Here is a 24,936-nt window from a genome sequence, read left to right as displayed (position 1 = left end):
TCTCTTTTTAGCAAACCATAATGACAATGCTACAACCAAGATACAGCAAGTTCAGATCTTTGTTAGAGGTATGTACTTTTCATGAATTTCTAGAAAGTGTTTTATGTCCAGTCCTTTGTAAAATTAGCAGGGGGGATCAATTATAAATACTTGCTGGGGAATTCAGATATTTATCTGAGATAGGTTGCAGATATACATTTTCATTTCTCAAATGCAGGAAACCAGTGTGGGACATGTCTTAGATGAGGATGGGATTGGTGGACCATATACCGTTTTTGTTCCAAGTGATGAAGCATTGAATAGCATGAAGGACGGCACTCTCGATTATCTCCTTTCTTCAGAGGTATTGTATCCTGCTGACTCTAATGGTGTCATGTCAGGATCACTGCTTCAGTCTCTGTCCATACAGGCTTTTTCTAAATTAAGGATGACAAATAAGTAGCACATGTATCACCCTCTACCCTTCTGCAAAACAAAGGCAGACATCATTAATCAATCACTGTACTCTGGAGCTAAGCCTAGATGTGGCTACAGTCTCCTCAGTAGAGTTCCAAGTAGCTAAAAGACCAGTCGATCAGGCTGGGCACAGGAAATAGAATCTATATGCAACCCCAGCTCTGAATGGTTGGTTTGTCCTGGCTCTTCTAATATTTCTTAATAGCAAAATCATAATTTTAAGTTCCCTACAACTCTAAAATCATCTAGAAAATGAAGCCTAATGTAGGGCATTCTGGGCCAGGTCTAGGCTAAACTTAAAAGGAATAAATGTTATTTTTAGGGGCTCCCGACTCTCCTTTCTGTTGTTTTCAGTTCTCTCCACAATAACCCTCTCCTTATACACCATAAACCTTCAATTCTCTCACGTCCTCCTCAAGAAAGGAGATTTTTTACTCTTTCACTCTAGGGTATAAATGACTGATACCATTTAAAGTGTTTCCTCTTCCAGAAATATCAGCCTTAAACTGAAAAGAAGGTTAGCTAATTATGGAATTTTTTTTCATTAGAATGTCAAATAGTGGAATTACCGGAAGGACCACAGGCTTTCTTTCAGTACCCTGAGGCCCTGCTACCATCTTGGCAATGGGGCAAAACTACCTATGACCTCATATAGATCAGTGTTGACTATATAGAATGAGGGTGTCTGAATCTTTTAGAGTAGTGATCCCCAAACTTTAGTATGCTTAAGAATTACCCATGGAGCTTGTTAAATAAGCTGATTCCAGAAGCTCACCTCAAGCATTCTGATATCATGGCAGTGGAATGAGGTCCAGAAATAGACATTTTGGTAAGCACCAACTTTCTAACTCAGGTATCCCAGGTCACACTGTTGTTTTGTTTTGTTTTGTTTTTTCGGGGTTTTTTTGTTTTGGTTTTTTTTTTTGCGGTACACAGGCCTCTCACTGCCGTGGCCTCTCCTGTTGCGGAGCACAGGCTCCGGATGCGCAGGCCCAGCGGCCATGGCCCACGGGCCCAGCCGCTCCGTGGCACGTGGGATCCCCCCGGACCAGGGCACGAACCCGCGTCCCCTGCATCGGCAAGCGGACTCTCAACCACTGCGCCACCAGGAAGCCCCACACTGTTTTTTGGCACTCAGAAACTTGTTGCCTGAATGATGTAGAGGCTCACATTCCCTTTCTGGGATACTTTCAGGTACCTACAGGATATCTTGCATTCAGAATACTTTGGATTAAAAAAAAATAGGTATCAAGGAACTAAGTCAGAGGGTAATCTCTTACATTACAAACAGATGTTAAACGTATTGATATGTGAAGGTTTGCTACAGGTTTCCATTTAAAAAGTCAGATTTCCCAGTGCCTTTAAACTAGGGTGTTATTTTAAAAATATGATTCACACACAAGTTTCCGGAAACCTAGATATTACAGGAAAACTAACATTCTTCTCTTTAGAACTCACATTCATATTTAATTTTAAATCCAAGACGTCATCATTTCTCCCCTGGGAAGGTATTAAAATTCTGAGATTATATGGCTTCTCTGAATGCATAGCTTCTAATTTGATACATATATTTTTGATAATAATAAAGGAGTTCTCAGACACCTAATCGGGTACATTTAAAATTAAAACAAAGCCTTTAGACTAGGACAGAAAAGATCAGCCTCCCTGCTTTTCTGTCAAGTACCTTGGCTCGGGAAGCTCCCCTCTTTCTCCTTGTAGCTCCTTCCAGTGGTGACTGGAGCTGCCTCACTCAGGCTCTCGAGAGTAGATATGTCTCTTCTCGTTCAGTGAGATCCCATCGGTAGCTTGAAATCAGCCTCTGGTAGGAATATTGACACCATGGAAATTGGCCAACACTATAAATCGGGGCTTATTTTCTTCCCCATAGAAGGGATTTACCAGCACACCATTGCCCCTGGCTCTCAATCTCATTTCTCTCAAAGGCGGTATCTTTCTGCTCGCAAAGAATATAAAACCCCAAGTCTCTTTATCCTGAGTCTAAAACAGTTTTCCACTTCAACTTCTAGGTGAGGAATAGAACAATCATTTCTACCAGTTTCTCTGGTCCAGAGTCAGTGTGGGTTAAAATTCCTCAACCTATGGGAAGCTCCTTCTCTCTCCACCCATCTTAAGAGCATCCTTTAGCTTTATCTTCAGGGAGGAACCTTAGCTGGAGACAAGAAGATCCCCATCAGTTATGTGCCAATGAAATGGAAAACAAATGATTTCCTCAGAAGAATACTTTCTAATTCTGCTTTGGGAATGCATCGTTTCCTTTCCAGTGTATCTTTCTGCTTCTCTCTGAAGCAAAATTTCAGTTCTGAACCATCCCATCCCTGCAGAGACCATGGCTATCAATCACAAACCCCAGCTTATGACTTCATCTAGACAGAAATAAGAGCAAAGGGAGCAAGAGACCAGCCCTTGCCAATTCACAAAACCTTGCAAGCTAAATGGGACAAAAAGAGGTGAATTTACAGAGTTCAAAGTCATAGTCACAGTTTGGTAGAAAACCTTTCCCTTTCTGTCTCTGGCACCGAAAGGCTTGGTTTTTGTTGTTGTTGTTGTCCGTTTGCATCTAAAACAGCAAGTAGGAAATGAATGTCCTCGTAAAGGAAAGAATGCACTGCTCCAAAAGGCTCTCCAGCGACAGCACCTGAAAGCACAGCCTGTCGCCCTGAGCCTAACTGGACTAAACTCTCTGAACGATATGGCCCCTGGCCAGATAAGGTGGCAGGCACACACGGTGGCACAGTGATGCTGGTCAATTCCGTTGTCCCTTTCATTCTCCCGTTTCTTGTAAAAAGGATCCAACGCCAATTAATTCTTGAGGCTTTCGAAGTGGATTATCCAGTTTATCAGGTCTTTGTATAGAATTAGAGGGTGGAAGGGGTCCATACAAACCCTGTTGTTTTGCAGACTACAGGTGCTGAGTGGCTTGCTCAAGGTCACACAGAAGCAGAACCACAATTAAACTCAGGTTCTTGAGGTCCAGTTCAGTGCCCTTCTCAGGACTCTTCCCCTCCTCGTTTTTACTTATTGGCACAAATGTTTATGTAGGTCCTGTCGTGTGCCCTGTACTATGCTGGCCGGGGACACAGTTACAGACCCAGTCCCTGCCTTCTGGGAGTTTGCAGTCTACTTCTGTCTGATATTTTCCAGCGGTCCCTACTTTTTCCCACCCTTTCTGCCACTTAGCATCCAAACGTGTAGTGGGATTGCTTCTGCCTGCAAGTCCTCAGTTCTGGGTACCCTAAAGTAGCTGTAAGGGGAAGTTAAGACACAGAGGCTAAGTGATTTGCTCAGAGTCTCACGGTAACAGAACCAGAGCTACAGAAACCATCACTTCCAGGGCTGGCCAACTGGTGGTCAACTTCAGCATTGTTATTGGTAACCCTGCCCTGCACATAATGCTAGTGATGTATAGATATGGTGGCCTGACGAGTGTCCACACCAGGACACTTCTGAGAGTGAATGGGGCTGCCAGGATGATAGGTATAAAAGCCAGGGTTGTACTAGACAAACCAGGATGTGTGATCGCTCTACTTACAGGTAATTCCCCTGGCATAGGGGCCGAGGGGGAATGCAGAGAGGGGTCTGAGTGAATGGAGCTCAGGTTCAGCAGGGCTTTCTCTCCACCTGGGACCTCATGCTGTTGGAACATGTCGCTAGCATGGTCAGCCTCTTGGAGGTTATGGTGATCTTGATTTGTAATCCTTCACCTTTCCGAGATAGAGTAACCGTGGCAGTGCCACTGAAGTAGCAGAATTCAGCGCTTCGAAGCTTGTAACCCAGCTCTGATTCAGCTGGGAGATTACAGACATACCACAGCCGACCGCCACTGCTGCTGCCGTCTTCTACGAGAGAGAGAGGCCCTGTGTTCCTCAATTCCATACACTGTCTCCAGGGCACCCGTACGGGGACTGTTCATCCTGCTTAGAGTCCCAAGACTCTCTTTTTTTCTCCACTGCTGCTTCTGTTTCCTGAAACATGAGAAACCCTCGAAAGGGCCTCGATGGCGAGATGAACATGTACCATGAGAACACAGAAGGAGAAAGAGCCCTGGCCAGATATTCCTAACAAGGACTGTATGTTCCTAAAGAACCAGTACATGGTCTAACAAGCACATAGTTATTTAGAGAGAGTGAAACAGAATCATAAGCTGAGGCTGTCTTAGAAAACCTGGAATGTAGCCTTAGACATGGAGAGAGGTGATGGAGCAAGGTGACTGAGAGCTTGAGTGACTTCTTCGGCTTGTATCCTAAGTTAGCTTTGTGACCTTGGACATGGCTTTAAAACTCAGTGTTCTCACACATGTAATGAGTCAATAGTATCCCCACCTCACAGGGCTGTTGGGAGGCTTAAATGAGATGCGCATATAATGTTTTCAGAATAGCCCCTGCCATAAAGTAAAAATTTGAGGGCTTCCCTGATGGCGCAGCGGTTGAGAGTCCGCCTGCCGATGCAGGGGACATGGGTTCATGCCCCGGTCCGGGAAGATCCCACATGCCGCGGAGCGGCTGGGCCCGTGAGCCATGGCCGCTGAGCCTGCGCGTCCGGAGCCCGTGCTCCGCAACAGGAGAGGCCACAACAGTGAGAGGCCCGCGTACTGCAAAAAAAAAAAAAAAACAAAAATTGGTGAATGTTAGCTGTTTGGGGGATGGGGCTGTTCTCACCCTGGACTTCCCAGTAGAGAGATTATGGGTCATTTGTTTTTCTTGACCAAGTGTCCAAAGTCATTTGAGGAAGTTTGAACAAGAGAGGGAAATCTGTGTTTTCCTCAGTGACTAAAGAAGTATTTTGATTCCATTGCAGGGATCTCGGAAGCTTCTGGAACTCGTCAGATACCATGTTGTCCCTTTTACTCAGGTCAGCCCCACTTTTCTCTGGTATTTTTTCCTTGCTTTCAAGATATATGACCTTAAATTCCAATATTTTAGTGCTAGAGAACGTGTGACAGTTGTTCTTTATCTGGTGCTCTGAGCACACGCTGAGCAGTGAGTAATGAGCCTGTCATCAAAGAAATCTTCCAAGCCACCAAAACGCATGACCTCAAAGCTCCTGTCACTTATTTCATAAGCTTTCAAGCTATTTTTTCCAGCGAGGATTTGGGTGCCACTCTCAGTGTCTCTATTGTTCTCTTGTTCTTGCAGCTAGAAGTGGCTGCCCTCATTTCGACCCCTCACGTTAGGAGCATGGCCAACCAGATCATACGGTTTAACACAACCAACAACGTAGGTGAAAACTCTACTGCTGACGTCATTGCTCAAACGCATTTTTCTCTGCTTATGATCGTTCATTGGGTTATCCTACCTCGACACTAATTCACAGGCTTCGACTCTTTATGATTATTTCATTCATTTGTTATGTCTTTCAGCAAATACCTACTGAGCAGCTCCATGTGTGAGTCTGAACTAGAAGCCAAGAATAAAGCAGTGAAAAAAGCAGGCTTACATCCCAGCAAGAAAAACAACTTTAAGCAACTAATTAGTGACCAGTTAATTATTTAATTACAATTATAAACAGGGGCCCCAAGAGGAAGTTAAGAGGGCTGTGGGAGCTCACAGCAGAAGGAGACCAAGCGGATCTGGGAATCTAGAAGTCCTCAGTCAGGAGAGGATGCTTTGGCCAAGCTTCAAAGGATGAGTAATGTGAACTTGGGCAGAGATGAGTAGAAGAGAGTTCCAGGCAGAAGGGAGAGCAGGTGCAAAGGCCCTGAGGTGGGAGGGAACATGATTTATATAAGAAACTCAAACTTTGAGTTTATGTAAGAAACTCAAAGTATTATTCTGCTAACTTCTCAGGGTTGTAATATCAGCAGAAATATGGCAGCATAGAGATTATGTCTCCTGTTGATTCCCTTTGGATTGTGATGATGATGCCCTGTCGTCCTTTCAGCAAGTTCCTGTTTGTTTTGGTTTTATTTGTTTGTTTTGTTTTTTTGGCCAAGCTGCACAGCTTGTGGGATCTTAGTTCCCCAACCAGGGATTGAACCCAGGCCCACGACCATGAAAGCACTGAGTCCTAACCACTGGACTACCAGGGAATTCTCTCAGCAAGTTTCTGTTGAGTGCCTCAGATGTGTCAGACACCATTCTAGGCCCTCAAGGTTGGACCAGTAAGCAAACAGATAAAAGTCCCTGGTTGCGTGGAACTTTCGTTCTAGTACATAGGACAATAGATAATAAGTGAGTTAAATATATCATATATCAGAGAGTAGTATGTGCTGAGGCAAAAAACAGCAAAGCAAGGATGGGAACTAGAAAGTGGGAGTGGGGCTGATGTTTTAGATAAAGTGTCTAAGAAATCCTCATGGAGAAGAAAATATGTGAGCAAAGACCTGATGGAAATGAAGGAACAGGCAATGTGAATAGCTGGGGAAAGAGCATTCCAGAGACAGGAAACAGAAAGTGAAAAAGTGCGAAGCAAGGCACATGCAGATCGGGTTGGGGAACAGCAAGGTCCTCAGGGCCAGAACAGAGGGAGGAAAGGAGAGAGGTAGGAGGAGGACAAGGCGGTAGGAGGGAGGAGAGGTGGGGTCAGGTCACACATGGCCTAAGAACTTGGGGTCAGGATGTAGGTTCTTACTCTGAATGAGATAAAAAGCCATTAGAGGATTTTGAGCAATGGAATGACATGATCAGACATACGTTTTGGGAGACTGGTTGGGAGGTGAACGTAATAACTCAGAGAAGAATGATGGTGACTAGTGGGGAGACAGGCCGAGGTGTGAGGTAGGCTCAGGGAAGTATTGTGCAACACGGGGCATAGAGCCAATATTTTCTAATAACTGTAAATAGAAAGTAACCTTTAGAAATGGCATAAAAAAATTTTTTTAACGTATAAAATAAGAATGATGGTGACTCAGAGCAGGGTAGTAGCAGAGACATGGTAAGAAGTGGTTGAATTCTGAAGATATTTTGAAAGGCAGATCAACAGAAGGTGCTGATGGATTGGATGGGGGATGAGGAAGGAGGAAGCCAAAGATGACTCCTGAGCTTCTGATTGGAGCCACCGGAAGGATGGCGCTGCCATTAATATTGCTGGGGGAGCAGATTTGGGAGGAAAGTAGAGATCAGAATTCTTTGCTGATTGGTTCATTTTCTGCTCCCTCGCCTACAGCATAAGCAGGAACTTGTCTGGGCTTGTTCCCTGATATCTGCCCAGACCCTAAAGCAGAGTCTAGTACAAGGCCACTAAATGTATCTGAATGAACGGATCCCCATTTCACCACAGGGCTAAAACAGTTTGCCCAAGGTCTCCTAGCAAACATAGTGCAGAGCTGGAATAGTTATGCCTCTTCCCCAGTCCGGCACCGGCAAGGACCATATCCGCAAGGACATCCTTGCTTGGAGTCAGTCAAGAATTCATTCAACAGGTTCATCTTTCCCTGTCAGCCAAGCCCTTCCAATCACCATCTTCCACTCAGTGGAAGGTTAAGTGAAGTTGAAGCCTCTTTCGAGAGGTCGCCGCCATTCAGCTCTGCGCAGGGACCTCTGGCGCTCCTCAGTACAGAAGGATGAAAGATGCCGTTGCTTCCTTCCAGGGACAGATTCTGGCAAATGATGTGGCAATGGAAGAAATGGAGGTCGTTGCCAAAAACGGCCGGATTTACACACTGACTGGAGTCCTCATTCCTCCCTCCATCGTCCCAATCCTGCCCCACCGATGTGATGAAACAAAGAGAGAGATGAAACTGGTAAGAAAACTAGGAAGTTCCACGAGGACCCTGAACAGCCCCACAGAGCAGACCGTTCTCTCCTCACAATTCTGAGGGAGCTGACGAGGATAGTTTCACACTTGAGCCTCGTTCGGGAGGCCTTTCCGTCTTTGTGAAGAGGCAGTAGGGTCGGAGGTCATGTCTCCTCAAACGTGAACCAAAGTTCCTGGGGGAATTTCCAAACTGATAGTTGCTACCCTGGTATATTCGTTTTCTAGAGCTGCCATAACAGGTTACCGCAGACCAAGTGGCTTAAAGCAACAAAAATGTATTCTCTCGCGGTTCTGGAAGCTAGAAGTCCAAAATCAGGGTTTCCTGTTTCCATTGCAACTTTTTGGCTCAGCTGGTTTTAATCAGAGCAACTAAAACTCAACAAGATTTTGAACAACCAGGAACAGAGCAACCCTGCAACAAGGCAGGGAGTTAGGGCTGCCCTTGTCCTCCAGACTTCCTTCCCTGATCTTGAACGGCAGCTGCTCAGGGAGGGGTGGGGCGGGGAGCTCTGAGCAAGTCTAATTATTGACTCCTAGTGAGTCTTTTCTGCAGGTCGTTCAAGAACTTGTTCTCCATCTCCCCAAAGAAAAGAATTAAGATGTGGGTTTGAGCCACAACCAAAAAAATTTTGGTTAAATAAGAAGGGCTTCCCAATAGCTGCCTTAGACTGAGGTCTTCTTTTACTGTTTTCTCTGGGTTTAAAGTCAAATGAGTCTGCTCTGTGTGGTTTAGGGTGGTTTCCATTAGGTCTATTAAAAGTACAAATGGGGCTTCCCTGGTGGTGCAGTGGTTGAGAGTCCGCCTGCCGATGCAGGGGCCACGGGTTCGTGCCCCGGTCCGGGAAGATCCCGCATGCCGCGGAGCGGCTGGGCCCGTGAGCCATGGCCGCTGAGCCTGCGCGTCCGGAGCCTGTGCTCCGCAACGGGAGAGGCCGCAGCAGTGAGAGGCCCGCGTACCGCAAAAAAAAAAAAAAAAAAAAAAGGACAAATGTATTCTCTGGAAAGTATTGAGAACTAGTAAACAGTAGAAGCAGCCGGTCTCTTCTAGAAGTCTCAGTTTTCAGCAGACTGAACCCATAGCTGCCTTTGGGCATGTATGTTTGAATCTTACAGGCTTCCTTAATAAGTCTCTGTACTAGTTAGGGTCCCTGAAGGAAGCAGAATTTATACCAAGGGTTCAAATTAAGAGACTTTAATGAAGAAGCTGCTACAGAGGGGTGGGCAGGGCTGAGGAAGCAAACACACGATGCCGGGGCATCCAAGGAGAAGCTCTGGCAGGAAACCATTACCACCAGAGAGTCAGTGGTGGGGAGGGGGTGGAGTTACCTGAACCCAGTGAGAGTGGGGAGAATGGAAGAAGAGGTATCCATCAGCAGCTGTAGGAACGGTGCTCGAGCAGAGAGGGAGAGGAGAGAAATACCTTGACCTCGTTCTCCCCCTACGCACCAATATACTGCCGGTACCTCACCGAGACCAGTTGGAAACTGGCAAGGGGCCCCAAGAGACCATCCTTCAAGGTTTACCTGCTGGAGCGCAGAGCACAGTAGAGAAGGTCAGAGAATAGATCTGGAGCGATTTGGAGACACGCACCCCTTTTCTTCCTCCTGAATTCAGAACCAATGGAGGAAGAAGCCCAGGAGACTGAAAGGCAGAGAGTCAATGTTCAGCCTCGTTACTGCTAAGCTAATTGGAGAACAGGGACTTGAGTGTGTGGCCAATGCCACCTGGCACAGGTGGGCAACTGCAGTGTCCCCTCAGACCAGAAGCCTGAGGCCTGTCGGACCCTGAAAGAGGATGAGGAAGGGGCTGCTCTGAGCGGGCCCACTTCCTTCTCCCAGGTTCCTTCTCTCTGGTGAGGAGGCAGTAGGGGCGGGGAGAGAGGCCAAGAGTGGTACACTAGTGGGACCCCTTCACAGGGAGGATGCATGAGGCCAGACACGTGGCCTGCCCCTCCTTCTTACAGACACGCCTGTACTGACCTGCAGTCTTTCCTTCCAGGGCACTTGTGTGAGCTGTTCCCTGGTGTATTGGAGCAAATGCCCTGCCGACTCTGAGCCCACAGTGAGTGTGACAGCTTCAGGGAAGCACACGTCACCCAAGCAACCCCACTGGTGTGGTTTCTCATCCTTTCCATCTTCCCCTCTTAAAAGATATTCGTTCCAACTGGGATAACGTAAGGTTAGCTCTTAGCCTACTGTATCTGGGGGGATGGTAGAAAGACAGCCCACAGATCTGTGTTTGAGTCCTTGCTCACTTATCCAAGGTAAGTTGCTTCACATATTTACTCTAATTTTCTTATCCACAAATGGTAATAATAATAATAACAACAACAACAGTAGCAGCAGCAGCAGCAGCACAGATAAAACTCCAAGTGCAATGCCTGAATCAAATAGCCACTCAGTAAATGTTTCCTCTCTACTTGCCCTATGAAATAAAACCCAGTGTTTGCATAAGAGAGAAAAGCTCTACCCTCACCCTCTAGCGGTCTCTGGCTGGGCCTGAGAATTAAGTTGACATAAGACAAATTAACAGGAGAAAAGCACAGGTTTTTACACATACATAAGAGCTCCCATAGGAGAATGAAGACCTGGAGAAACAGCAAAACCCAAGTGTTTATATAGTGTGTTGAGCAAAGACAGGTAACTGTGGAAAAGTAACTAAAATGTGAAATATATTTCACAATAGATACCTACATCAAATCATTATTACTATGTTGTACATCTTAAACGTATACACGTTTTTTGGTTTTTCGTATCTGCTATATTTCAAGTGCCTTTAGCACAAAATAATCCATATGCCAAAGTGGCCCGTGTGGGTGTGGCATGTTCTGCTACCCTTCATTTGTATCTGCTCTCCCCAAGCATCATTCTGGAGAGAAATACAAGAAATATCAAGAAAAATGACACTAGGACCATCAAAACCTTGTCAAGCTTGATAGAATTCTGCACACGTCTATTGAGGATTATAGATCTGGTTCAGGGAGCATAGAGATGAATAAGATATTGCTTTGTTTTGTTTTGGTCTTGAGAAGCTCTAATCTAAAAAGGGAAACAGGCAATTTTTCTTGGCATAATTTATATGCCAAGTAAATACTCTACTGGTAGCAAAAGCAACGTGTTCTAAGGTAAGATTGGTGATGGAAATTCCTGCCTCTAACTTCATCCTAAGAAAGAACTTCCCAACCAGCCAGTTCATTCCACACTAGAATAGATTGCTATTATAAAGAAGGTGATGAGTTTTTTTTAACACCATCCTATTGTGGAGCATTTCGTGAAGAAAAACATTAAAATTAAATAGGCACAGGTGTTCAGATATTTATTTTGCTCAGTGAAGCCTTCACCCCTGAGTCCTGCAGGATGCTGTTGACCAGGGAATATGGACAGGGAGAAGGGAAGAGGAAACTGGTGACTGGCATCCCAGTGAGTGCTGTGTGCCAGACATTGTTCTAAGTGCATCGTGCAGCAAACCTACGAGGGGGGCACGTTATAACCAGAGTGTAACCTGGGAACTAAGGCGAGGAAACATAAAAGCCCTCCACAAGGTCACACAGCTGGTACACGCCGACCACGATCCTACATTGCCTCAGCCCAAAGGAGGAGGGAGAGAGGAAAGGAAAAAATGAGACACATGGGTCAGAGCCAACAGAACACCTAAGCTGCCCCTCCCGTGCTCCCATGGTCTATACTTGGCTAATTTTCCTGACAGCCAACAAGGGGGTTGAAGAGTCCTTCCTCATCGACCTCAGAATTCCTTTGGACATTTAAGACTTTAGGATTTTACTGCCCATGGTTTTCGCTGCTCTCTCCTTAGGTAGGAGCCTGAGAGGAAGGAGTACCTCCATATCCGTTTTTATCTAACATAAAATTTGAGCCAAGGACGAAATGCTCAGCACAGAACTTGAGCTCAGCCTTTTCGTCCTATTTCACAGATGAGGCAGCTGAGGCCCACAAGACAGCATGACTTGCCTCTGAGATCCTAAAGTTAGGAGGTGGTAAGATCCAGTCTCTCGACCTGCCGCTTACTATCAGTGTTCTTAAGAAAAAGGGTTTAACCCGTCCGGGCCTCAGTTTCCTCATCTATAGAAAAGGGATGAGAAAGATCCACATGGAGTTGAAGATTGATGACCTCATACAGGCCATGCGTCTGACCCTAGTAGGTTCTCAATAAATGGTAGTTCTCCGTAATTCTGAGTGGGTATCAGAGGTTAGAGCATAGAAAGAAATCTGCCCCTATACCCCACAATTCCTAAGAGGAAAACTCAGACTCTCACTGTTTTTGTGGTGGAGCTTTGTACAAATTAGGAGGAAAATCTCTAATGGCTCCAAAATGTCTATATAGGAAGTGGTTAGGGATGGTTATTACTTGGAAGGGGAGGCTAAGCCACATCCTGGATGCACAGGAACATGTTCCCTGATTGATTAACAATGTCTTCCAGGGCATGAGAAGGGACGGAAGGGTACGTATGCCCTGCGTCGTGCAAACCCTGGCCTGTATTCTTCCAACAAGGAAACAGAGGCTTAACAGGGTGGCGGCTCTGCCTGGGCCCTGTGTGTGCTCTGTGCTCTGGCACTCTTCCCTAGCGCTGACAGTAAAACAGAAGTAGATTGTCTAGTGCCTGCAGAAGCCGAGTCATGCCCAGAGGACCTCAAAATGCAGACTGCGATGCTCTTCCTCGTTGGCTTTCTTCCAGACACTCTTCATACGCAAATGTGTCTACACTGGCCGAGTCAGGAGCCTGAAGAATGGCTGTGCCAGATACTGTAATGCCACCGTGAAGGTGAGGCTTGTGTGTGGCCGGGGCCCTTAGCCAGGCCACCAGGGCCTGCACAGAAGCCCACAGGGCTGGGCGGCTCTTGGGCCCCAGGGTCTGTGAGTCACAGGTTGCCCTTGGGTTGACCCACGGGTTGACCATGTCTTCTTGCAAAGGAAGGGAAGGGCAGAGTCTCCACACAGCGGCCAGGTCACCCCCTCCCTGTATCCATTCATCCCATGATTCCTATCACTCTTTTTTTTTTTTTTTTTTGGCGGTACGCGGGCCTCTCACTGTTGTGGCCTCTCCCGTTGCGGAGCACAGGCTCCGGACGCGCAGGCTCAGCGGCCATGGCTCACGGGCCCAGCCGCTCCATGGCATGTGGGATCTTCCCAGACCGGGGCACAAACCCGTGTCCCTTGCATCGGCAGGCGGACTCAACTACTGCGCCACCAGGGAAGCCCCTTATCACTCTTAATATGGAGCCCACGCCCTTGACACTACCCTGCACGGCCCACCCTCTGCAGTGTCCCTGGCCTGTCTCTCACCCTCATTTCTACCTCAGCGGGTGTGCCTTTGCCATTCCCTCCTGGAAGAATGTTCTTCCAGGTTTTCTTGGGGCTGACTGACCTCTCAAGTCTCCATCCGACCCTCATCTCCTCTGTCACCGCCCAGTCCACAGTGCCCCCGCCAATCTCCCCACACCTCTGCTCCCACCTGCCACCACTTGGTAACGGCACTTTGATTTCCCGGCATTTACTGCTATCTGAAATCCTCTTTTTTTCCTTTTTAAATGTATCGTCTCTTCCCTGACTAGATGGAACACGGGCTCCATGAGCCCAAGCCTTTGTCTGTCTTGCTGTCACAGTACCAGAGCCGAGCCAGCAGCCCGGGGCGGCCCTCAGGAGATATGTGGTGAACAGGTGGCTGAGCACAGGCCACGCCGTCATCTGCAAGAGAAGAAGTCGTGCTCCTAAGGGTGGGAGGGGGCTGACACTGCTTGGGATCGTCACGGAAATTAAAATGTATTGATGTTTCCTTTGAGGAACTGGCGCTCTGCCTGGGATTCCAAAAGGCAACACACATTTTGTTTCTCAGGTACCAAAGTGCTGCCACGGCTTCTACGGGCCCGACTGCAACCAGTGTCCAGGAGGCTTCTCGAATCCGTGCTCCGGGAATGGGCAGGTGATAAAGACTGAGGCTTGCTTTTTCACAAATGCTGAGGTTGACCTGTGTTAAGTCGAAAAGTAATTTTTAAAACCACTAAACCGAGAAATGGTACAATGCCAGTCACTGTTCCCAGGGAGTAAAAGAAACAGCTCAGTTGCTAAAAGAAGAGAGGGTGTCTGCAGGAGAAGGAATTTTGCCTGGGGGAGTGGCAGGGGGCAGGGTGTCCAGTGATGTCGCTTCTGGTCTGCTTTCCTACTGCTGATGGCGTGACTTTGAGCAACTCAGCAAGGCTCTCTGGACCCCAGTTTCCCTGTGTGGGGGATAGCAGGATTGGCCTGCATTGATCTCCAAGTCTTTTTAGGGCCGAGATTTTACTATTCTTAAGGGGAAAAAAAAAAAAAAAGCACTGCCCAGTGAATGCTTTCATTAAGATTTTTTTTTTTTTTTGGCTGCCTCGGGTCTTAGTTGCGACACTCGGGATCTTCATTGCAGCGCATGGGCTTCTCTCTAGCTGTGGCATGCAGGTTTTCTCTCTCTAGTTGTGGCACTCAGGCTCCCTGGCGCGTGGGCTCTAGTTTGTGGCACACAGGCTCTCTAGCTGAAGTGCGTGAGCTCAGTAGTTGTGGCACGCAGGCTTAGTTGCCCCACCGCGTGTGGGATCTTAGTTCCTGGACCAGGGATCGAACCCATGTCCCCTGCATTGGAAGGCGGATTCTTTACCACTGGACCCCCAGGGAAGTCCTGAATGCTTTTGTTAGCCCATCTGCAAAACCTATGAAACGTAAGAGCCAAAACTTAACTCACCTAGCGTGGAGGCCAGGGCTAAACATACAAAGGTAATAGTAGCTGTGGTCCATATGGGGAAATTCTGGATCTGCACATATAAGAAATCCACCTCGAAAACATGCCTCTTTCAAGGGGAAGGAAAAACTGCATGACCACCAAGTGGGGACGCCACACAGGCCAGGGGGATAGGGCGAAGCTGCTACAAATTAACTACTGTACCTGGGTGGTCCGGGACCCAAGCCCAATTCTGATACGTGTCAGTCAGTACAAATCTAACCTTGAAATAGCTGGGGAGATGAGGGGTAAAATGCTCACACTGAAGGGGAAGACACTGCCGTTTGGAGTCACATAGCTGAGCGTGTGAGCATCTGGAGAGAAAGGCCTGCCTTCATTCTGAAGGTCAGTGGTTTATAGGGCTGCCCCTTAAGCATTGTTTAGAGGTTCCATTTCACCACTGTGATACCCTCCCCTCCCTGACCAAATGACTTCCTGTGAAGTTCTGAATCCTGGCTCGGGACACCCATATGTCACTGTCTTAGCTTCCTACCCGATATCCATGACTCCACTTTCCACAGGGGGCCCCAAAGAGTCATTTCAAGCAGAATTGAATCTGAGTCAGAGAAGCAGGCCAGGAAACGAAAGCATCTGGGACTCCTCGCCCGGGGCGTGTTGTCCTGACGGCCAGGGGCCCTGCCTTTGTTTGCAGTGCGCCGATGGCCTCGACGGCAATGGGACATGCGTTTGCCAGGATGGCTTCCAGGGCTCCCAGTGTCAGTTCTGCTCGGACCCCAATAAATACGGACCTCGGTGTGACAAAAGTAAGTGTCGCTTCCTGAGCTGCCTTCTGCTCCTCACCCGGGGTCCCTGCAGCACTGCAGTACAGTCCTGGTATCAGGTGCCCCTTGGCTTGTGATAATACCCTTATCACAGGGTATTTCTTAAGCACTTGGGTCCCAAACAGTGCACATGCCAGATTGCTGGGCCCCACTCACAGAGCTTTGAGATAGGAGGCCTGGGTGGTACCTGGGGATTTGCATCTCTGACAAGTTCCCTGAGATGTCAACACTGCTGGCCCAAGACCACACTTTGAAAACCAGTCTTTTAGGGTTTCCCCACATACCTGAAGTGATTGTTGGCTCCATATCAGAAAACAGACTCCCCATCTTTCAAGCAGTCCTCTTCCATCAGCTCCTCCCTTTGCTAAATGTGCGACCTTGGGTTAGTTACTACACCGCTCTAGGCCTCAATTTCCTCATCTATAAAATGGGGATAATAATAGTAACTACCTCGTAAGGTTAGCACAAGTTATAAATGGAAAGCACTTGCCTTAGAACAATGCCTAGTGCCTAGTATGCACTACCAATATTATTATCTGTTATTGTTACTATTATCTATTATTGTTGGTACTGTTACTGTTATGCTAAGTTCAGTGATATGAATGTCCGGAAGCTCATAGAACATGTAGGAAGTTCCACAACACCAGGCATTGAAAAAAAAAATGCAGTTATATAATCTTAGAAAACACATTATGTTCTTAAAAATAACACCATGTGAATATTTAAGTACATAGATAGAAATATACATCTATCTATCTAAGCTAAGATTAGACCTTGATAGAAAAAAAAAAAATGAATAGATCAGAGCTTGCTGTGGAGTCAAACCAACCTGAAGTTCAGTCTTCACTCTGCAACTTACTGGCTCTACGACCTTGGAAGAAATCTCTCATTGAAGCTTAACTTCCCCATTTATAAAATGAAGACAGTATTGGGACCCACTTCATAGGTTGTTGATTAAGTTAGATCATAATTTAGGACTTTAGCCCAGAGCGTGCACCTAGCAAATAATCAATGAATGAAGCCATTCTTATTACTATCACTACTGACTCCACGCATCCGTTACAAAACACACCACCCCTCTCCTCTCTTACTTTGTCTGATCTTCACGGCTACCTCTCAAGAAGGACGGGACACCAGAGCCCAGCAGATTTGTGGCTGCTGATCCTAGTCTGATGCTCTTTTTGCCAAATAAGGTTTCTGAGGGAAAAAAAATAGGGGTTTATTCCAAAGCCTGTTGACATAGGCATTTTTATGAGGCCGAGGCTGGGACAGCAGGGGTGGCTTCCCGCCCCAAAGCCTCTTGTCCAGGTCTGTTGCCGCCCACTGCCTCATGCAGGGGAGCTTCCTCTTCATTCTGGGGTCTTGTTCCTTGCTAACCAAGCCCTGACGTCCTTAAAAGTTTATGAAAAGTTTTCTTTGTTTTAAAACCAGCTGTGCTTTGCCAGCCCTCACTGTGTTTCTCTTTCCTGGACGCTGGCTCCAAGCCCCGACACAAATCCCTTTCCCGTCAGTCCCTTCTGGGGCAAAACCACACATTCCTTCATTTCTGATCACATTTAAGCCCCCAACTCCTTGCCACCTGCCTTTGAGAGTCTCCAGAATGTTCTTTTCACTTCCACATGCAGAGGAGCCTGAGTCTGATACACTGGCTCACGTTGCAACTTTTAAATACCTGTAATCAAAAGCAGAGTTAGCAGCTAAAGTTTAAGATGATAACAGACAGTGGAAATGCCAGTCGATACACTGATCGCCTGGTTACTCATGGTCACTAACGGAAATGGAATTTGAAGGTCTGAGTTCAAGTCCCTGTTTGGGAACTTGCCAGCAAGTCAGGCAATTCGTTTTACCTCTCTGGGCCTCAGTTTTTTCATCTGGAAAATGGGGATGTAAAAGTATTGATACCTAACTCCTGAGGCTGGTGACTGTGAATGAGAGGGTACAGGTTAAAGGCTGGCCCGATGCCTAGAACAAGGTCAGTGTGCAAATATTGGGCATGAGTTAGCATTGGTTTGCTGTGATGGAGGGTGAAGTGCAAATATATAGGCCACACATCAGAGGCTGAGCCGGCAGGAGAAATCACTTCCAGAATGTCTTCAGGAAAAGGCGAGAAATTTCCAGACTAAACTCTCCTACCGTGAAGTAGGTGAAAATGGAGCTCCTTGGCCTCTTTCACACCATCACAACCCACCCTCCCGCTGCACCCCGCACACAGACACACAAAGCATCCCGAAGACCAAGCTCTTCTCACCGAGAGCTGTCCTGGCACACGAGAAAGACGCTGAGAAATAGCGTCCAGAGCCTTCCGCGTCTCAGCCCCGGGTTCTGCACCTACAGGAGTGAGTGGGGGGTGAGGGGAGGGGGCCCTGTCCTCCATGACCCATGTGCCATTGCTAAGCTTGTCCCCAAGCCCTGAACGGCCCTCTTCCTTCCCTTCCAGGGTGTCTGTGCAGTTTCGGAACGTGTGACAACAGAATTGACAGTGACGGCGCCTGTCTCCCCGGCACCTGCAGGGACGGCTCCGCCGGAAGATTCTGTCACAAGCAGACCTCAGCCTGTGGGCCCTACCTGCAGTTCTGTCACATCCATGCCACCTGCGAATACAGCAATGGGACAGCAAGGTAGGCCGGTCGGGGAGGGGGGATTGCCATCCTTAACGGCCCATGGCCACTGTGTTACCTGTAGACACACCCAACCCATATCTAAACTCTTCATAAACTAAGCCCTGTTCTCTTCAGCTGCCAGTACGGCTTTTGTGGAGAAAACCTCAGACTGAGCTGGGTTCAAAGTTTGCAGCATTCCCTGCTTTGAAACTTACCAGCTGTGTGACCTTGGGCAGTTACTTAGCCTGTCTGAGCCTCACTTTTGTCATCAGTACAATAAGGGTGATGTTGCCTACCTAGCCTGGCAGTTGTGGAGATTCGAAGAACTGAATGCCAAATCATCCAGCCCCAGGGCTAGTACATCATAGGTGTTCAGTCATGGAAACTGCAGTTATTACCATCACTCATGTGAAGGAAATGAAGATTTGCCCACCAACTTTCCAACCCTTTAAAAACGCCTTTACTTCCTAAGGTCATTAGTAACTACGCCCCTGTTAAAGGCATCTTACAAGAAATTGGATCGTTGGTCACTGGATCACCATTTGTTTTCTTAATGCTATCTAACATATGAAGTGGGCATGGGGGGAACATGTCAGAGGAAATTTTCCTCTCTGGGAATATCTGGTTCAAAGGCAGTAACCATGCAAAAAATATCCTGGGAAATGCAGACAACATGTAGAATTCTTAGCCTTATTTTTGCAGCACTTTTCTTAATTTGTAATTACCTAATCATTTGCTTACCTGTTTGTGATCTGTCTCCCCCACCAGTCTGTAGGAAGCATGGGGCAGAGACTGACTTTGCTCTTCCATGGTGGTACAATAGAAATGCATCCTCCTAAGGAGCTCGTATATACATCAGTGCATAAGGCGAAAGTCACACGTCACCAAAATTGCCCTTAAAACCTCTTACGGGAATTCCCTGGCAGTCCAGGGGCTGGGACTCGGCGCTCTCACTGCTGGGGCCTGGGTTCAATCCCTGGTCAGAAACTAAGATACTGCAAGCCGTGAGGCACGGCCAGAAAAAAAAAAAGTAAATAAATAAACAATAAATAAATTTAAAAACCTCTAATCACCCACAGGGGATCATCAACATGGGTCTGTATTTCCTATATAAACTTAGGTAAATCAATGTTGAAACAGATCAATCTATTTCTTCATTTGGGGACCACCTGAAGTATTTAGTTCTTCTAGGATTCTTGATGCATGAAAAATAATTTTATTTAGAGTTTTGTGAAGCACGTATGACTGAATCTGCAATAGTGACGTGGGCGTGTGATAGGTGTCCCAGCACCTATCACAGGGCACTCAGTAAATACTGGTTGACCAAACGAATGAATGAATGGTCCTATCTAATAGCTAAAGTTTCAAGGTGGAGCATTTTGAGAGGAGTGCCTGAGGGCGTGGTGGATCATGGAATCAGGCACCTGAGAATGTTGTGCTCTAAAAAAAAGAACATCTGAGAGATCAGGGAAGGGAGAGAGGGAAGGTCTCACCTGATTGTCATGTTCAAATCACTGAACTGTCACACAGAAGAGAGCGTTGTTCTCTGCTGAACCAGAGGTAATGACTTGCGGTATAAAGAGACAGATTCCAGCCCCATAAGAACAGAAAAGCCGCCCAGTGTCGAGCCTGAGAAGGTGCAAGTGTGAGCAAGTGCCCTGCTGAACGCCCCGTGTGCATTCACTCTATACCACAGCTTTATGAGGGAGATGTTAGACCCATTCTCCAGGTGAGGAAACAGTCTCCCAGAGGTTAAGGGACTCGCTCAAGGTCACATAACTGCTAAGAGGTGGGGCCTGGATACCCACCCAGGTGTATCTGACTGCAGACCCGGGAGTGCTGGTGGCCACCATGGTACATGGCTCCCCCGACAAGGGCAAAGTGTCAGGCCACCTGGCCGTGAACACGTTCACCCCTGCCTGGCTGGTCTTCTTGGGGAGGGGTGGGATCGTTGGTGCTTATATTTCTAGGGCTGACTTCGTGTGCTCACTCTTCTTTGCAGCTGTGTTTGCAAAGCAGGGTATGAAGGGGACGGAAGCCTCTGTTCAGAGATGGACCCTTGTTCGGGATTAACCCGAGGGGGCTGCAGCCGCAATGTGAGTGTTGGTCTTTATTTCCAAGCTGCCAGGTTTTTTAGGAAATCCTGAGGGAAGACCTTCCAAAAGGCAGTGTCCGATGACTTCATTGCATGAGGCACATTTGCTTGAACCCTGCATTTTAAAGATGGTGCCAGGTGCCTTCTGTGAGCTTCCACTTCCTAAGTCCACGTGTGCTGGGGGAGCCCCAGGTTCACATGTGCAGGGGTATTGGGCTTCTAAAAACACAACCAAAGGATCAGATACTGGAGATCATTAGTAATAAACTTCTGATTCAGACATTACAGCTTACAAGTGACTTTCATGTATGTGATCTCATTTGCTCTTCCCATCAACCCATTGAAGCAGATGTTGTTTATCCCCATTTTACTGATCAGGAAACTGAGGCTCAGAGACCTTAAGTGACTTGCCTTAAGTTCTGTTAGTGTCAGGGGTATAGCCCAAACTGACTGTTGCTTTCATTAATACCTTCTGAATATCACCACCACCACCCAGCCAAGGTCACCTTCATTCCCTACCCACAGTTTAATAACTGTTCTCCCTGATGCTCCTCTTGGCTGTAGCCACAGCCAGAGTGGATCAGATCATGTTTCCCCCTTGCTGAAATCCCTTCACGAACTTCTCCTGGCTCTGAGGATGAAATCAGATACAAACGCCTTGCCCAACCCTCCAGACTGGGCCTGGGCAAGCCCCACCCACTCAGCCTCATCTGGACAGCTTACCTTGCACCTCTCACTCTGTCCTTCAGCTTCCTGGTGTTGTCATCCTAAAAGGCCTGGACTTGGTACAGGTAGGAGCTTGGGCTAGAGCATCCTACAGACCTGGGTTCATGCCTCTTTACAGCTGTGTGACCTTGGGCAAGTCACTTACCTCCTCTGAGCCTCAGTTTCCTTATCTGTAAAATAGAGATAGTCACAGTACCTTCCTCAAGATGATGGCGTACACCTGCAAAACATTCAGAACAATCCCTGGCTCAATAAGTGGCAGTGACGTTAGTGACGGTGGCCGTTAGCTGGCCAAAAACAAGCAAATTTGTTCTTCAAGTCATCTTATCTTTTCCATTGATCTTAATGCAAATGTGTGTCTTAATCATTTCCTTTGCACTCCATGTAAATATAAGCTTCTGCAGTGTACCTCTGGAAGTCCTTGCTTTGCGCTTGGAATCTTGCAGCTGGACGGGGGGTTTCAGAGGTGTTGCTGCTGCTTCCTCCTGTAGGCAGAATGCATCAGAACTGGCAGGGGAACCCACGTCTGCGTATGCCATCAGGGATGGACGGGGGACGGAAGGGATTGCTCAGAGATCAACACCTGCCTGCTGCCCAGTGCTGGCAGCTGCCACCACAATGCAACCTGTTTGTACGTCGGCCCCGGGCAGGTAGGTGTGATGAGTGGAGAGCCAAGAGGAAGCAGGGTTCCTGGAGTAGATTGTCTTTTCCCCTAGACACAGAAGTACTTTGGCTAGAATTTACTGCAGCTCTTTTTTCATTTGTAGCAGTGGGAAAGGGTTAATTGTCGCAACAAACCTATGATGTAGGTACTATTTTTTTTCACCTTTTGACCCCATTTACCCTCACCACACCCCACCCCACCCAGCCTCTGGCAACCACCAGTCTGTTCTCCATATCTGTGAGCTTGGTTTGGTTTTGTTTTGTTTTGTTTTAGATTCCACATATAAGTGAGATCAGATGGCATTGGTCTTTTTCTTACCTATTTCACTTAGCATAATGCCCTCAAAGTCCATCCATTATGTTGCAAATGGCAAGATTTCATTCTTTCTTTGGCCAAATAATACTCTAATGTATACGTAGGCCACATATTCTTTATCCATTCATCTGTTGATGAGCAGTTTGGTTGCTTCCGTGTCTTGACTGTTGTAAATAATGCTGCAATGAACATGGGGGTGCATATAACTTTTCGAGTTTTTTTTTTTTTTTTTCAGGTAAATACCCAGAAGTGGAATTGCTAGAACATATGGTAGTTCTATTTTTAGTTTTTTGAGGAACCGCCATAACAATTTTCCAGTGGCTGCACCAATTTACATTCCCACCAACAGTGCACAAGGGTTCCCTTTTCTCCACTTCCTCTCCAACACTTTATTATTTCTTGTCTTTATCTCACTGTGGTTTTGATTTGCGTTCCTCTGATGATTAGTCATGTTGAGCAGCTCTTCATGTCCCTGTTGGTTATCTGTATGTCTTCTTTGGAAAAATGTCCACTCAGATGCCCATTTTTTAAATTGGATTGTTTGGTTTTTTGCTGTTGAGTTGTATGAGTTCTTTATATATTTTACATATTAACTCCTTATCAGATTATGACTTGTAAATGTTTTCTCCCATTCCATAGGTTGCCTTTTCATTTTGTTGATGGTCGCCTTTGCCATATAGAAGCTTTTTATTTTTTATTATTTTTTGTGTGTGTGGTACGCGGGTCTCTCACTGTTGTGGCCTCTCCCATTGCGGAGCACAGGCTCCGGATGCGCAGGCTCAGCGGCCATGGCTCACGGGCCCAGCCGCTCCGCGGCATGTGGGATCTTCCCGGACTGGGGCACGAACCTGCGTCCCCTGCATCGGCAGGCGGACTCTCGACCACTGCGCCACCAGGGAAGCCCCCAAAAGCTTTTTAATTTGATGTAGTCCCACTTGCTTATTTTTGCTTTTGTTGCCACATAGGTACTATTATCATTCCATCTTATAAAAGAGGAAACTGAAGCATGGAGAGCTTAAATACTTTGCTCATATCACACAGAAACCAAATTACGGTGTGAGATTCACACCCAGACAGTCTGACTCCAGAATTGTCCTCTTGGTCGCCACCCTTGACCACACTCTATTTCTCTATAACACTGCGTAATGCTCTATGCTTTGTCGGTCACTTTCACTTAACCTCGTTTAAGAGAGACAGAGGCAGAGAAAGCTACTTCTTAGGAATTAATCAGCCCCAGGGGAGGTGATGACAACTGTCCTAGGATTGTAGCCATGAAAAAGTCCTAGTCGTGAAAGAACTCACTGCATTCTTATGTCTTGCCAAGCAAGTACCAACAATTCAATTAGTTTTTGACTCACCTGAGTCGCCACGTCGCATTTGAGAGAGAAAAACAATTTCTTGGTATCAGTATCAGTTTGCTAAGGCTGCTGTAGCAAAGTATCACTAACTGGGTATCATAGAACAACAAAAATGTGTGTCTCACGGGATTGGAGGCTAGAGGTCCAGGATCAAGGTATCAGCAGGTTTGGTTCCTTCTAAGAGCTATGATGACAGATCTGTTCCATGCCTCTCTCCCAGCTCTGGGTGGTTCGCTGACAGGCTTTGGTGTTCCTTGGCTTATACACGCATCACCCTAATCTCTGCCTTCGTGTTCACGTGGCATTCTGCCACGTGCATGTCTATGTCCAAATCTCCCCTTTTTATAAGGACACCAGTCATATTAGACTAGGGACCCACCCTACTCCAGTATGACCTCATCTTAACTCATTACATATTAACAATCCTTTTTCCAAATAAGGTTACATTCTGAGGTACTGGGGGTCAGGACTTCAACATATGAGTGCGGGGGTGGGATTGGGGGAGCACAGTTCAACCCATAAGAGTATCTATTCCCTTCTGCTCTATCATCCTTTCTGCAGACAAATTTGAAAAGCATTCTGATGGGGGAGATAGAGGAAGAGAAACGACTTTTTACAGTGTTACATAAGAAATAAAATAGGCCATATCTAGGATTGCCCTCAGTCGTGTTATTAGTTGGCTCGAAAGCTTGTAGATATATTCCAAATAGGCACAAATCCTAACTACCATGAATTTTTATTTTAAAAGACAGACCATGTTTGGGTCAATATGTCAGGGCTGGGGGTGCAGGGAGGTGCTACCCCAATACCAAGTACAGAAGATTAAACACTCTTGCTTGCAAGGTCTTGCCCTTTCATGTAAAGTTGTATACACGTGCATATATTTGTATATAAGATACCCAATTGAGTTTCCCTGGTGGCGCCATGGTTGAGAGTCCGCCTGCCAATGCAGGGGATGCAGGTTCATGCCCCCAGTCGTGCCCACATGCCGCGGAGCGGCTGGGCCCGTGAGCCATGGCCGCTGAGCCTGTGCGTCCGGAGCCTGTGCTCCGCAACGGGAGAGGCCACAACAGTGAGAGGCCCGTGAACAGCAAAAAAAAAAAAAAAAAAAAAAAAAGATACCCAATTTACCTTATAAAGCATATATAGCAAATAATACTTATACCCTTAAAGATAAAAATTCATAAATAGGAGTTCTATTCCTTTCTTCCCACAACTTAATGGGTTGTCTTGTATCACCTCAATAACGCTTCACCAATCAAATGTTCCTACTTTCCCACCTCTGTTTATTTTTCTGACATGTACCCTCAGCTTTCATGGACTCCCCACTCCTCCCACCCTCTCCCAAGGTCCAGCCATGCCCCACTTCCCAGAAGAAACCTCCCAGCTCTTCCTCCCTCCTCTGAAGAGCAGTGGTCCTCATCACAGAAGCATCTCATGTGCCAGTCCATCCATAAGACTTAGAGC

The 24,936-nt window shown here is 46.9% G+C and overlaps 1 protein-coding gene across 1 annotated transcript in view; it reads left to right on the top strand.

The window, feature by feature from the left end:
- STAB2 (stabilin 2) overlaps window positions 1–24,936 on the top strand; it is a 158,466-nt gene that overhangs the window by 55,166 nt on the left and 78,364 nt on the right. Inside the window, exons 14-25 of the mRNA XM_019952337.3 lie at window positions 12–68; window positions 218–343; window positions 5,272–5,325; window positions 5,610–5,690; window positions 8,003–8,155; window positions 10,168–10,230; window positions 12,860–12,946; window positions 14,018–14,104; window positions 15,582–15,693; window positions 18,149–18,329; window positions 20,314–20,407; window positions 21,624–21,782. Coding sequence (XP_019807896.2) covers window positions 12–68; window positions 218–343; window positions 5,272–5,325; window positions 5,610–5,690; window positions 8,003–8,155; window positions 10,168–10,230; window positions 12,860–12,946; window positions 14,018–14,104; window positions 15,582–15,693; window positions 18,149–18,329; window positions 20,314–20,407; window positions 21,624–21,782 — 1,254 coding nt within the window. The remainder of the gene's footprint in view (window positions 1–11; window positions 69–217; window positions 344–5,271; window positions 5,326–5,609; window positions 5,691–8,002; window positions 8,156–10,167; window positions 10,231–12,859; window positions 12,947–14,017; window positions 14,105–15,581; window positions 15,694–18,148; window positions 18,330–20,313; window positions 20,408–21,623; window positions 21,783–24,936) is intronic.

The sequence above is a fragment of the Tursiops truncatus genome, chromosome 11, assembly GCF_011762595.2.
Source record: "Tursiops truncatus isolate mTurTru1 chromosome 11, mTurTru1.mat.Y, whole genome shotgun sequence".
Lineage (NCBI taxonomy): Eukaryota > Metazoa > Chordata > Mammalia > Artiodactyla > Delphinidae > Tursiops > Tursiops truncatus.
Note: the sequence above shows the minus strand (reverse complement) of the source record. Positions and strands in the feature narration are given on the sequence as shown.